Here is a 14862-nt window from a genome sequence, read left to right as displayed (position 1 = left end):
ACCATCACTCATTCATATATCTTTATGTACATATTCTTTATCCCCTTACACTTGTGTATGTAAGGTAGTAGTTGTGGAATTGTTAGGTTAGATTACTCGTTGGTTATTACTGCATTGTCGGAACTAGAAGCACAAGCATTTCACTACCCTCGCATTAACATCTGCTACCAATGTGTATGTGACAAATAAAAATTTATTTGATTTAAAGTGTAAAATTAAAGGTACACCTAGGTGTGTTAGGTGTTAAGCCTGTGTTAAAAGATGCTTTAAATTATTAAAAGACAAACAAGCAATTGTGATTGTGTTGAATTGTGTTTGGGGAAAAATGTAGACATGGTTTTAAAAAGGTACTGGTAATATTTTATTCAGTACAGACATTTTTGGGGCGGCTTAACCCACCCTGCCCCGCGGCACAACTTACCCCATACCCGGAGAAAGTTGTGCCAAGAGGTCACTTTTTTGGGACATAGTATGTTTTCCAAACTGTAATGTTACACATGTTACACACCCTGAAATATATGTAGATATCTTTGTTACTATATTTCCCTTGACAGAGTGATGCTGAATTAAAAAGCTAAACTCACCCTACTCTTCCCTATTTACGCCTGTGGTCCTGCCTGTCGAAACACCTGTTTATGGCTGAAAGGGGTGGTAACGAAGCAGAATTAATGCCAATTAGCCTTCCTCAGATGTCCAATTTGGCACACACACACACACACACACATACACACATACACACACACACACACACACACACACACACACATACACATACACATACACAACACACACACACACACACACAGCCTGGTACCAAAAGTCATACACCATCATTGTTTTGTTGTTCCTGTTCCCTGAAGAGCCAGTTGTTTGAACACCACAGCTTACAGCGTACAAGAGCCAGGACAGCCCCGTTTAATTCACTAATCTACATTTATGAAACACATAATTCCCATGCAGCCAATCGTAATCCGATAATGATTGTGTGCTTGTCACTGAAAATGATCCTCTTAATGTGTAGCTAAAGACCTAGATATGGGTTTTCCTGTTCTTAGAAAACATGAGAGCCATATGGATTGAAGAGAGAGTTTAATGAAGGCGCATTACTTTTTGCACGTTATTTAGTAAAACTTATTTAGTAAAACATGTAATAGTGAAGTATTCAGTAAACGACAGGCCATATGACAGAGCAGAGTGGCAGTCCTGAACACCCTGGTCATGAATAAAAACAGAAAGCTCTCATGTCAAACATTTGCCTTGAGACAAGACTGTATACATGGCAGTAAACTCCTATGGCATCCAGCAAGTGTAACAGCTGTCAGTCAGAATGAACAGGAGAGTGTACAGATGTAGGATCTTAATTTGATCACTCTTCTGTTGCTGAGAATTTTCCTGCACCGCAGATTCCTGATTTACTTAAATTCACTGAAAACTCACACTAACACACAGTTATATTAACAGTATAGCAATTTTCATGTCTCCTACTTTAGTCCAGTTACTAGCCTAACCACCGATCAAGCAACATTATGGACTAAATGTTAAAATCATGTTCCTGCAGGATTCTTTTGCTGTGACAATATAGGTCAAATTGAGAGCCTATATCTGTAAGCTGAGGACCAAGAGGAAGTGGTTGAGCTCTGATCTCTAACAGACAGTAAAGAGGAAACAGGTCCTTCATCCAATCAAAACATCCCCATGACCTGTTCCTGATCACAACTGTCTGTCAGCTTCCTCAATGCAACTGGTATCTGGATTTAGTCAGGAACGTTTTAGTCGACCACTAACCATAGCTATCAGTGCCAAACAGGTGAGTGATAACCTGTTCCTGCTCACAACTGTCTGTCTGGCTGCTTCCTCTAGCAGTCTATAACAACCGATGTCTAGTTCTAGTCAGGAGTGTATTTCAGACTGTAAAGCATCACTACCATAGCTATCAGTGTCAAGAGGGTGAGTGAAATAGCTCTAAGGCTTTTAAAACCGGCAAATTAATATTTTCATAAGTGCTTCTCCAAATCTGTTTGACTTTGCCCACATGCTGTAGTGTGCTTAGGGAGACAGTGTTCTGTAGAACGTATGCTAATTCCTTGTTTGTAAATGCAGTCTATATTTTCAGTATATGCCCTGTTGTTTTAACACAAGCCTGATGAATGTTTTTAACAGACTGTAGCCATCTGTTTTAGGGACATGGGGGCTGTCCTTTATCTAACCTTTTAACTGACCACATCTCCCAATCTCTCTCTCTCTCTCCTCTCTCTCTCTCTCTCTCACTCCCGCTCTCTCTCCATTACTGACCCACTCTTTCCCTCTCAACTCTTTATTCTTTCACATTTTCTATTTATCCACTCTGTCTTGCTCTCTCTCTCCATTACTGACTTTCTGTCTTCCCCCTCTCTCTTCCCTCTCCTAATAGTCTCTTTCTCCTTACTTACTATATCCTCTTTCTCCCCTACAATTCAATTCAATTCAACGGGCTTTATTGGCATGGGAAACATGTGTTAACATTGCCAAAGCAAGTGAGGTAGATAATATACAAAAGTGAAATAAACAATAAAAATTAACAGTAAACATTACACATACAGAAGTTTCAAAACAATAAAGACATTACAAATGTCATATTACATATATATATATACAGTGTTGCAATGATGTACAAATGGTTAAGGGTACACAAGGGAAAATAAATTAGCATACATATGGGTTGTATTTACAATGGTGTTTGTTCTTCACTGGTTGCCCTTTTCTTGTGGCAACAGGTCACAAATCTTGCTGCTGTGATGACACACTGTGGAATTTCACCCAATAGATATGGGAGTTTATCAAAATTGGGTTTGTTTTCAAATTCTTTGTGGATCTGTGTAATCTGAGGGAAATATGTGTCTCTAATATGGTCATACATTGGACAGGAGGTTAGGAAGTGCAGCTCAATTTCCACCTCATTTTGTGGCCAGTGTGCACATAGCCTGTCTTCTCTTGAGAGCTATGTCTGCCTACGGCGGCCTTTCTCAATAGCAAGGCTATGCTCACTGAGTCTGTACATAGTCAAAGCTTTCCTTAAGTTTGGGTCAGTCACAGTGGTCAGGTATTCTGCCACTGTGTACTCTCTGTTTAGGGCCAAATAACATTCTAGTTTGCTCTGTTTTTTTCTTATATTCTTTCCAATATGTCAAGTAATTATCTTTTTGTTTTCTCATGATTTGATTGGGTCTAATGGTGCTGCTGTCCTGGGGCTCTGTGGGGTGTGTTTGTGTTTGTGAACAGAACCCCAGGACCAGCTTGCTTAGGGGACTCTTCTCCAGGTTCATCTCTCTGTAGGTGATGGCTTTGTTATGGAAGGTTTGGGAATCGCTTCCTTTTAGGTGGTTGTAGAATTTAATAGCTCTTTTCTTGATTTTGATAATTAGTGGGTGGTTAGCACCTAGCGAATCACAGACAGCAGAACCAGATACCCAGGACCCACTCTGTTACAGTCTTATGGGCACATAGCCTAGCAGAGAGGTATAAGTTATAAAAGAAAGCTAAATTGGCTCACCAGGGAGGCGCTTGATCGCCGTTGAGCCATTCACTCACACGAACACACACACGCACACGCACACACACACACACACACACACACACACACACACACACACACACACACACACACACACACACACACACACACACACACACACACACACACACACATGGGAGCTGTCCCTCTATAACTTTGAATCATTAGCATCATTAGCATGGGAGAAATTAAACTGTGCAAGGCCATTACTGCTGCTTTCATTAGCCAGCTATGCTAAATGGGTTGATATATACTGTAAGGTATGGGATAGGAGGTTATGTTATCACTAGACAGGATACTAGCACACAGGCCCTCTTAATGTACAGTACAAGGCAGGCTAATGCTGTACTGCTATGATTTTTATAATAGCAATGTTGGACTGGAAATAATGTCACATACCCAATCATGACATTAAGTATGTGAGAGGTTGGCTGCTGTGCCTCTCCCACAGTCCTGTTCATCCAATCAAACAACTCCCCTCCAGCGCTCTTGATCAATGATTGGCTCTTGGGCAAACTTCTGATAGCATTTTGTCCATATGTATTCATTGTACATCCTTGGGCTCCATTAGCACCCATAGGCTTTTACTGACTGATGGGGATGTTCGGTATTTGTGGATTGGAATGTTCTAGGCCTCGTTACCTTAACGAAGAAAGCTTTCTCTATGGGCTCTCGCGATCAAGGCCGATTGTTATACAGCCGCAATGCAGTGCCTTAGACCGCTGCGCCACTCAGGAGGCAGGATGATTGGAGAGAAACACTATACACACCTGTACATGAGGTAACCAGAAGCAACATGCATATTGGTGTTAGAAATTTGGGAGGTGGAAAATATATTTCCCCCTTGTTTGAGGGAGGATGACTTGAAATGTTATTTACACGATGAAAGCTCTCTATATTTCAGCTTCATAAGAGAAGGCATGAGAATGATGATGAAACAATGTACCCACCCAGGCCCTACAGCAGTGGTTCCATGAAGAGCAATACTCTGTCTGATATATAAACACAATATTGCAGTTCCTGAAAACAATCTCAGCTAATGTAGGTAGCCAAGCAGTTAAAAGGTTGGTCCAGTAACCGAAAGGTTGCTGATTCAAAACTCTGAGCTGACTAGGTGAAAAGGTATTTAACCCTAATTGCTCATGTAAGTTGCTCTGGATAAGAGTGTCTGCTAAATGACTAAAATGTAAAATGTAAAAATAATAAAAAATAAATGATGTGCTGGTATGTGCTCTGTAAAGCTAGAAAAACAATTGACATCAGGATGAACTCACAAAAATGAACATTCAACACTCAATGTTGTCATCTGTTTTCCAATGCCTCCTCGATGTCTCCATCATCACCGGTGATTTAGCTAACCCCCCTGTCCCATACCAGAGAGCGTCCATCCCTCTACCCACCCTATGATTTAATGAAGCTCTGACCTCGGGTTACCACTCCCACTGCAGCCTGGCCTGGCCACCACCCATTATTATTATGATTTGAACCAAGGATCATGCAACAGTGGTGTCTGGGTTATGATGGGCTCCCGAGTTGCGCAGCAGTCTAAGGCACTGCATCTCAGTGCTAGAGGCCGTGATTGGGAGTCCCATAGGGAGGCGCACAATTGGCCCAGCGTCGTCTGGGTTTGCCCAGTGTAGGCCGTCATTGTAAATAAGAATTAGTTCTTAAATGACTTGCCTACTAGTTAAATAAAGGTTAAATAAAACATATGTGTTTTTAAATGATACGGTTACACGCACACATAAACCCACACATAAACCCACACGCACACATAAACACACACATAAACCCACACGCACACATAAACACACACATAAACCCACACATAAACCCACACGCACACATAAACACACACATAAACCCACACGCACACATAAACACACACATAAACCCACACGCACACATAAACCCACACGCACACATAAACACACACATAAACCCACACGCACACATAAACCCACACGCACACATAAACCCACACGCACACATAAACACCACACATAAACCCACACGCACACATAAACACACGCACACATAAACCCACATAAACCCACACGCACACATAAACACACACATAAACCCACACATAAACCCACACATAAACCCACACGCACACATAAACACACACATAAACCCACACATACACATAAACACACATAAACCCACACGCACACATAAACACACACAAAACCCACACATAAACCCACACGCACACATAAACACACACACAAAACCACACATAAACCCACACGCACACATAAACATAAACCCACACATAAACCCACACGCACACATAAACCCACACATAAACCCACACGCACACATAAACCCACACGCACACATAAACCACACATAAACACACATAAACACCACACATAAACCCACACACACATAAACCACATAAACACACACATAAACCCACACGCACACATAAACCCACACATAAACCCACACGCACACATAAACCCACACGCACACATAAACACACACATAAACCCACACGCACACATAAACACACACGCACACATAAACACACACATAAACCCACACATAAACCCACACGCACACATAAACACACACATTAACACACACATAAACCCACACGCACACATAAACACACACATAAACCCACACGCCCACATAAACACACACACATAAACCCACACGCACACATAAACACACACGCACACATAAACACACAACACACACATAAACCCACACGCACACATAAACCCACACACACACACATAAACACACACATAAACCCACACATAAACCCACACGCACACATAAACACACACATAAACCCACACGCACACATAAACCCACACATAAACACACACATAAACCCACACGCACACATAAACCCACACGCACACATAAACACAAACTTAAACACATGCACACACACAAACACACATAAACACGCACACGCACACACACATATAAACACTCACATAAACACACATAAACACACACACACACAAAGACAAACACACACACAACACACACGCACAAACACACATAAACACACATCCATCTTAAACTACATGGAGAACCTGAACAGCTCTTCTCTGAAACACACTGGTTGTGTGTGTTACAGTACACAGACAGACCGGATGATGATCATTGAGTCAGGAGTCAGAACAAGATAGTGTATAAACAAAGGATCTGAAGAAATGAGAGCTAACAGAGCCATTTAGCAGAACAGTGCAGAGCTTCTCCACACCACATACTGAGTGAAACTGTAAGGACGTGCGCAGCACTGCGATCCTGACTGAAACTGCCCAGGTTTTTCCATCATTAGCACAACTGTCACTTCAAATCAAATCAAATTGTATTTGTCACATGCACCGAATACAATAAGCTGAACAAAAATATAAATGCAACATGCAACAAATTCAAATATTTTAGTGAGTTATAATTCATATAAGGAAATCAGTCAATTTAAAATACAGACCTTACAGTGAAATTCTTACTTACAAGCCCTTAACCAACAATGCAGTTTAAGAAAAATATGTGTTAAGTGTGAAATAGATAGGTGAAAAATAATTTTAGAGCAGCAGTAAAATAACAATAGCAAGGCTATATATGCAGGGGGTACCAGTAGTCTGGATAGCCATTTGATTAGCTGTTCAGGAGTCTTATGGCTTGGGGGTAGAAGCTGTTGAGAAGCCTTTTAGACCTAGACTCCGGTACTGCTTGCCGTGCAGTAGCAGAGAGAACAGTCTACGACTAGGGTGGCTGGGGTCTTTGACAATTTTTAGGGCCTTCCTCTGACACCGGCCTGGTATAGAGGTCCTGGATGGCAGGAAGCTTGGCCCCAGTGATGTACTGGGCCGTACGCACTACCTCCTGTAGTGACTTGTAGTCGAAGACCGAACAGTTGCCATACCAGGCAGTGATGCAACCAGTCAGGATGCTCTCGGTGGTGCAGCTGTAGAACTCTTTGAGGATATGAGGACCCATGCCAAATCTTTTCAGTCTCCTGGGGGGGAAAAGGTTTTGTCGTGCCCTCTTCACGACTGCCTTGGTGTGCTTGGACTATGTTAGTTTGTTGGTGATGAAGACACCAAGGAACTTGAAGCTCTCAACCTGCTCCACTACAGCCCTGTCGATGAGAATGGGGCTCGGTCCTTTTCCTGTAGTCCACAATCATCTCCTTTGTCTTGATCACATTGAGGGAGAGGTTGTTGTCCTGGCACCACACGGCCAGGTCTCTGACCTCCCTATAGGCAGTCTCATCATCTGTGATCAGGCCTACCACTGGTGTGTCATCAGCAAACTTAATGATGGTGTTGGAGTCGTGCCTGGCCATGCAGTCATGAGTGAACATGGAGTACAGGAGGGGACTGATCACGCACCCCTGAGGGGCCCCTGTGTTGAGGATCAGCGTGGCGGATGTGTTGTTACCTACCCTTAACACCTGGGGGCGACCCGTCAGGAAGTCCAGGATCCAGTTGCAGATGGAGGTGTTTATTCCCAGGGTCTTTAGCTTAATGATGGGCTTTAAGGGCACTATGGTGTTGAACGCTGTGGTCAATGAATAGCATTCTCACATAGGTGTTCCTTTTGTCCAGGTGGGAAAGGGCAGTGTGGAGTGCAATATAGATTACATCATCTGTGTATCTGTTGGGGCGGTATGCAAATTGGGATAATGGTGTTGATGTGAGCCATGACCAGCCTTTCGAAGCACTTCATACAGACGTGTGTGCTACGGGTCGGTAGTCATTTAGGCAGGTTACATTATTATTAGTATTCTTGGGCACAGGGACTATGGTGGTCTGCTTAAAATATGGGAGAGATTGAAAATGTCAGTGAAGACACTTGTCAGTTGGTCAGAGTGCATGTTCTGGTAATCCATCTGGCCCTGCGACCTTGTGAATGTTGACCTGTTTAAAGGTCTTACTTACATCGGCTGCGAAGTGCGTGATCACACAGTCATCCGGAACAGCTGATGGTCTCATGCATGTTTCAGTGTTACTTGCCTCTTTTTATTTTTATTTTACCTTTATTTAACCAGGCAAATCAAATCAAATCAAATCAAATTTTATTTGTCACATACACATGGTTAGCAGATGTTAATGCGAGTGTAGCGAAATGCTTGTGCTTCTAGTTCCGACAATGCAGTAATAACGAGCAAGTAATCTAACTAACAATTCCAAAAAAAAACTACTGTCATACACAGTGTAAGGGGATAAAGAATATGTACATAAGGATATATGAATGAGTGATGGTACAGAGCAGCATAGGCAAGATACAGTAGATGATATCGAGTACAGTATATACATATGAGATAAGTATGTAAACCAAGTGGCATAGTTAAAGTGGCTAGTGATACATGTATTACATAAGGATGCAGTCGATGATATAGAGTACAGTATCAACGTATGCATATGAGATGAACAATGTAGGGTAAGTAACATTATATAAGGTAGCATTGTTTAAAGTGGCTAGTGATATATTTACATCATTTCCCATCGATTCCCATGATTAAAGTGGCTGGAGTAGAGTCAGTGTCATTGACAGTGTGTTGGCAGTAGCCACTCAATGTTAGTGGTGGCTGTTTAACAGTCTGATGGCCTTGAGATAGAAGCTGTTTTTCAGTCTCTCGGTCCCAGCTTTGATGCACCTGTACTGACCTCGCCTTCTGGATGGCAGCGGGGTGAACAGGCAGTGGCTCGGGTGGTTGATGTCCTTGATGATCTTTATGGCCTTCCTGTAGCATCGGGTGGTGTAGGTGTCCTGGAGGGCAGGTAGTTTGCCCCCGGTGATGCGTTGTGCAGACCTCACTACCCTCTGGAGAGCCTTACGGTTGAGGGCGGTGCAGTTGCCATACCAGGCGGTGATACAGCCCGCCAGGATGCTCTCGATTGTGCATCTGTAGAAGTTTGTGAGTGCTTTTGGTGACAAGCCGAATTTCTTCAGCCTCCTGAGGTTGAAGAGGCGCTGCTGCGCCTTCCTCACGATGCTGTCTGTGTGAGTGGACCAATTCAGTTTGTCTGTGATGTGTATGCCGAGGAACTTAAAACTTGCTACCCTCTCCACTACTGTTCCATCGATGTGGATGGGGGGTGTTCCCTCTGCTGTTTCCTGAAGTCCACAATCATCTCCTTAGTTTTGTTGACGTTGAGTGTGAGGTTATTTTCCTGACACCACACTCCGAGGGCCCTCACCTCCTCCCTGTAGGCCGTCTCGTCGTTGTTGGTAATCAAGCCTACCACTGTTGTGTCGTCCGCAAACTTGATGATTGAGTTGGAGGCGTGCATGGCCACGCAGTCGTGGGTGAACAGGGAGTACAGGAGAGGGCTCAGAACGCACCCTTGTGGGGCCCCAGTGTTGAGGATCAGCGGGGAGGAGATGTTGTTGCCTACCCTCACCACCTGGGGCGGCCCGTCAGGAAGTCCAGTACCCAGTTGCACAGGGCGGGGTCGAGACCCAGGGTCTCGAGCTTGATGACGAGCTTGGAGGGTACTATGGTGTTGAATGCCGAGCTGTAGTCGATGAACAGCATTCTCACATAGGTATTCCTCTTGTCCAGATGGGTTAGGGCAGTGTGCAGTGTGGTTGAGATTGCATCGTCTGTGGACCTATTTGGGCGGTAAGCAAATTGGAGTGGGTCAAGGGTGTCAGGTAGGGTGGAGGTGATATGGTCCTTGACTAGTCTCTCAAAGCACTTCATGATGACGGATGTGAGTGCTACGGGCGGTAGTCGTTTAGCTCAGTTACCTTAGCTTTCTTGGGAACAGGAACAATGGTGGCCCTCTTGAAGCATGTGGGAACAGCAGACTGGTATAGGGATTGATTGAATATGTCCGTAAACACACCGGCCAGCTGGTCTGCGCATGCTCTGAGGGCGCGGCTGGGGATGCCGTCTGGGCCTGCAGCCTTGCGAGGGTTAACACGTTTAAATGTCTTACTCACTTCGGCTGCAGTGAAGGAGAGACCGCATGTTTCCGTTGCAGGCCGTGTCAGTGGCACTGTATTGTCCTCAAAGCGGGCAAAAAAGTTATTTAGTCTGCCTGGGAGCAAGACATCCTGGTCCGTGACTGGGCTGGGTTTGTACTTCCGGCGCCGACAGAGATGGCCGCCTCGCTTCGCGTTCCTAGGAAACTATGCAGTTTTTTGTTTTTTTACGTGTTATTTCTTACACTTGTACCCCAGGTCATCTTAGGTTTCTTTACATACAGCCGACAAGAACTACTGAATATAAGATCAGCGTCAACTCACCATCAGTACGACCAAGAATATGTTTTTCGCGACGCGGATCCTGTGTTCTGCCTTACAACCAGTGTAACCGAGTGGATCACATGCAGCGACCAAAAAAAAAAAAAAAAACTCAGAAAAAGAGGGAAACGAAGCGGTCTTCTGGTCAGACTCCGGAGACGGGCACATCGTGCACCACTCCCTAGCATTCTTCTTGCCAATGTCCAGTCTCTTGACAACAAGGTTGATGAAATCCGAGCAAGGGTAGCATTCCAGAGGGACATCAGAGACTGTAACGTTCTCTGCTTCACGGAAACATGGCTAACTGGAGAGACGCAATCCGAAGCGGTGCAGCCAGCGGGTTTCTCCACGCATCGCGCCGACAGAAACAAACATCTTTCTGGTAAGAAGAGGGGCGGGGCGTATGTCTTATGGCCAACGTGACATGGTGTGATGAAAGAAACATACAGGAACTCAAATCCTTCTGTTCACCTGATTTAGAATTCCTCACAATCAAATGTAGACCGCATTATCTACCAAGAGAATTCTCTTCGATTATAATCACAGCCGTATATATCCCCCCCAAGCAGACACATCGATGGCTCTGAACGAACTTTATTTAACTCTCTGCAAACTGGAAACGATTTATCCGGAGGCTGCATTCATTGTAGCTGGGGATTTTAACAAGGCTAATCTGAAAACAAGACTCCCTAAATTTTATCAGCATATCGATTGCGCAACCAGGGGTGGAAAGACCCTGGATCATTGTTACTCTAACTTCCGCGACGCATATAAGGCCCTGCCCCGCCCCCTTTCGGAAAAGCTGACCACGACTCCATTTTGTTGATCCCTGCCTACAGACAGAAACTAAAACAAGAAGCTCCCACGCTGAGGTCTGTCCAACGCTGGTCCGACCAAGCTGACTCCACACTCCAAGACTGCTTCCATCACGTGGACTGGGAGATGTTTCGTATTGCGTCAGACAACAACATTGACGAATACGCTGATACGGTGTGCGAGTTCATTAGAACGTGCGTTGAAGATGTCGTTCCCATAGCAACGATTAAAACATTCCCTAACCAGAAACCGTGGATTGATGGCAGCATTCGTGTGAAACTGAAGGCACGAACCACTGCTTTTAATCAGGGCAAGGTGTCTGGTAACATGGCTGAATACAAACAGTGCAGCTATTCCCTCCGCAAGGCTATCAAACAAGCTAAGCGCCAGTACAGGCAAGTCAGTTAAGAACAAATTCTTATTTTCAATGTTGGCCTGGTGGGTTAACTGCCTGTTCAGGCGCAGAACGACAGATTTGTACCTTGTCAGCTCGGGGGTTTGAATTTGCAACCTTCCGGTTACTAGTCCAACGCTCTAACCACTAGGCTACCCTGCCGCCCCGAGCTCTAAGCGAGCATATAAGTAATTTAGCTCATCTGGTAGGCTCATGTCACTGGGCAGCTTGTGGCTGTGCTTCCCTTTGTAGTCTGTAATAGTTAGCAAGCCCTGCCACATCCGACGAGCGTCAGAGCCGGTGTAGTACGATTCAATCTTAGTCCTGTATTGACGTTTTGCCTGTTTGATGGTTCGTTGGAGGGGACAGTGTGATTTCTTATAATCTTCCGGGTTAGAGTCCCACTCTTTGAAAGAGGCAGCTCTACCCTTTAGCTCAGTGCGGATGCTGCCTGTAATCCATGGGTTTCTCGTTGGGGTATGTACGCACGGTCACTGTGGGGATGACGTCATCAATGCACATATTGATGACGCCAGTGACTGATGTGGTGTACTCTTCAATGCCATCGGAAGAATCACAGAACATATTCCAGTCTGTTCTAGCAAAACAGTCCGATAGCTTAGCATCTGCCTCATCTGACCACTTTTTTCCTCTGTTTCTTACTTTTGGTGTGCTTTGCTGACCTTGCGTGACCCTGTTCCCTCACACACATCATCTGGCGTAGGGCTAGAGTTAGTCTATACCTGTTGTTTATAAAGCACGACAAATAACATTTGATTTGAGTGCGATGGGAGAGTGAAGACCTAGGATTGTCCTCACACTGTCCTCGTACTGTCCTCTCACTGTCCTCTCACTTTCCTCTCACTGTCCTCTCACTGTTGGACCAGCTTTCCAGGTGAAGCTGGTTGAGAGAATGCCAAGAGTGTGCAAAGCTGTCATCAAGGCAAAGGGTGGCTACTTTGAAGAATCTCAAATATAAAATATATTTTGATTTCTTTAACACTTTTTTGCTTACTGCATTATTCCGTATGTGTTATTTCATAGTTTTGATGTCTTCACTATTATTCTACAGTATAGAAAATAGTAAAAAATAAAGAATCAGTAGGTGTGTCCAAACTTTTGACTGGTACTGTGTATATATATATATATATACTGTATATATCTTGTTTTTATTTTACTATGTATATTTTATAGAATACTAAACAACTACACAGACTAAGTCCTCTTTGGACTCTACAACAGTAACACGTATGTGTGTGTGTATTGTGTTGTTCCAGGTGTGTATGTGAAGCTAGCTGTTGTGTAACAGAGTGAGGAATACTCCACGGAAGATGAGGAAGAGCAGGAGTGTGCTGACGGTGTCTCCCAATGATGTAAGTAACAACATTCCTACAACATTCTAACAACGTTCCAACAATATTGCCACAAGGTTCCAAGAACACTCATTCCCACCCTTGAATTCATCCCAGAGTGGCTTAGGATACATTCAGAGAGAGAGAGAGAAAGAAGAAGAGGGGGGAAAGAGAGAGAGAGGGTGGGGGAGAAAGGGTAAGGAGGGAGAGAGGAAGGAGAGAGAGAGAGGGTGGGGGAGTAAGGGTAAGGAGGGAGAGAGGAAGGAGAGAGAGGGAGAGGGTGGGGGAGTAAGGGTAAGGAGGGAGAGAGGAAGGAGAGAGAGAGAGGGTGGGGGAGAAAGGGTAAGGAGGGAGAGAGAAGGAGAGAGAGAGAGGGTGGGGGAGTAAGGGTAAGGAGGGAGAGAGGAAGGAGAGAGAGAGAGAAGGTGGGGGAGAGAAGGGTAAGGAGGGAGAGAGAGAGAGAGAAAGGGTAAGGGGGAGGAAGAGGGTGGGGAAAAGGGTAAGGAGGGAGAGAGGAAGGAGAGAGAGAGAGGGTGGGGGAGAAAGGGTAAGGAGGGAGAGAGAAAGAAGGAGAGGAGAGAGAGAGGGTGGGGGAGAGAAAGGGTAAGGAGGGAGAGGGAGAGGGTGGGGGAGAAAGGGTAAGGAGGGAGAGAGGAAGGAGAGAGGGAGGGGTGGGGAGAGGGTGGGGGAGAAAGGGTAAGGAGGGAGAGAGGAAGGAGAGAGAGAGAGAGGTGGGGGAGAAAGGATAAGGAGGGAGAGAGGAAGGAGAGAGAGAGGAAGGAGAAAGATAGAGAGGGTGGGCGAGAAAGGGTAAGGAGGAAGGAGAGAGAGAAGGAAAATAGAAAAAAAGGCTTCCACTCCAGTTGTCCCTAGTGATAGCAGTAGAAGGCACACTTCTTCTGATCTAACCTGCAAACAGCTCAGTGACAGGGTAGACTGGAAAAAAACAGACAGCCTCATGTTGGCTCATCTCTCAGCCTTATCCTACTCTCTGTTCTCTCTATTCCTGTGCCTCCTTCTTACTTCTCCTACTAGATGGACAGTAGATAAAGGTGTGGGTGTAGTGTTACGTTGCTGTAGACAGCTTTGGCATTAGTCAGCCAGATGAGCTCTTATCATCCATCTCCGTACCTCTCCTTTTCTCTCCCATTATTGCATTTTTCAGCATCTCATGCTCTACCATTCTATTCAATGTCTCCTTCCTGTCGCTGTCACATTGTCCTTGCACCCTGTCACTAATCATTGCTCTCCCTTTCTCTTCCCTTTCCTCACTAAACATATTGTTCCCTTCCTTCTTGCTCTCCTTATGATTGCTCTCTTATCCCTCTCTTTCTCTCTTTCTCTCTCCTCTCTATTTCTCTCTCTCCCCTCGCTCTCTCTTTCTCTCTCTTCCTTGCTCTTTCCCCTCTCTCTCTCTCCTCATTCTCTCTCTCTGTAGAGTATCCTCTCTCCCCTCACTCTCTCTTTCTCTCTCCTCTATTTCTCTCTCTCCCCTCGCTCTCTCTTTCTCTCTCTTCCTT

General features: G+C 44.8%; 1 protein-coding gene across 2 annotated transcripts in view; it reads left to right on the top strand.

Moving 5' to 3' along the window:
* The window catches only part of pde4ba (phosphodiesterase 4B, cAMP-specific a), a 333978-nt gene that overhangs the window by 61270 nt on the left and 257846 nt on the right, over nt 1–14862 (top strand). Inside the window, exons 1-2 of one of the 2 annotated variants that reach the window (XM_024403084.2) lie at nt 1738–1807; nt 13268–13363. In XM_024403084.2, the coding sequence (XP_024258852.1) occupies nt 13322–13363 (42 nt within the window). In that variant the 5' untranslated portion in view covers nt 1738–1807; nt 13268–13321. Of the gene's footprint in view, nt 1–1737; nt 1808–13267; nt 13364–14862 lie in introns of those variants that run through there. The other variant, XM_042322358.1, reaches the window with a different exon arrangement.

Source organism: Oncorhynchus tshawytscha, linkage group LG05, assembly GCF_018296145.1.
Source record: "Oncorhynchus tshawytscha isolate Ot180627B linkage group LG05, Otsh_v2.0, whole genome shotgun sequence".
Taxonomy (NCBI): domain Eukaryota; kingdom Metazoa; phylum Chordata; class Actinopteri; order Salmoniformes; family Salmonidae; genus Oncorhynchus; species Oncorhynchus tshawytscha.
Note: the sequence above shows the minus strand (reverse complement) of the source record. Positions and strands in the feature narration are given on the sequence as shown.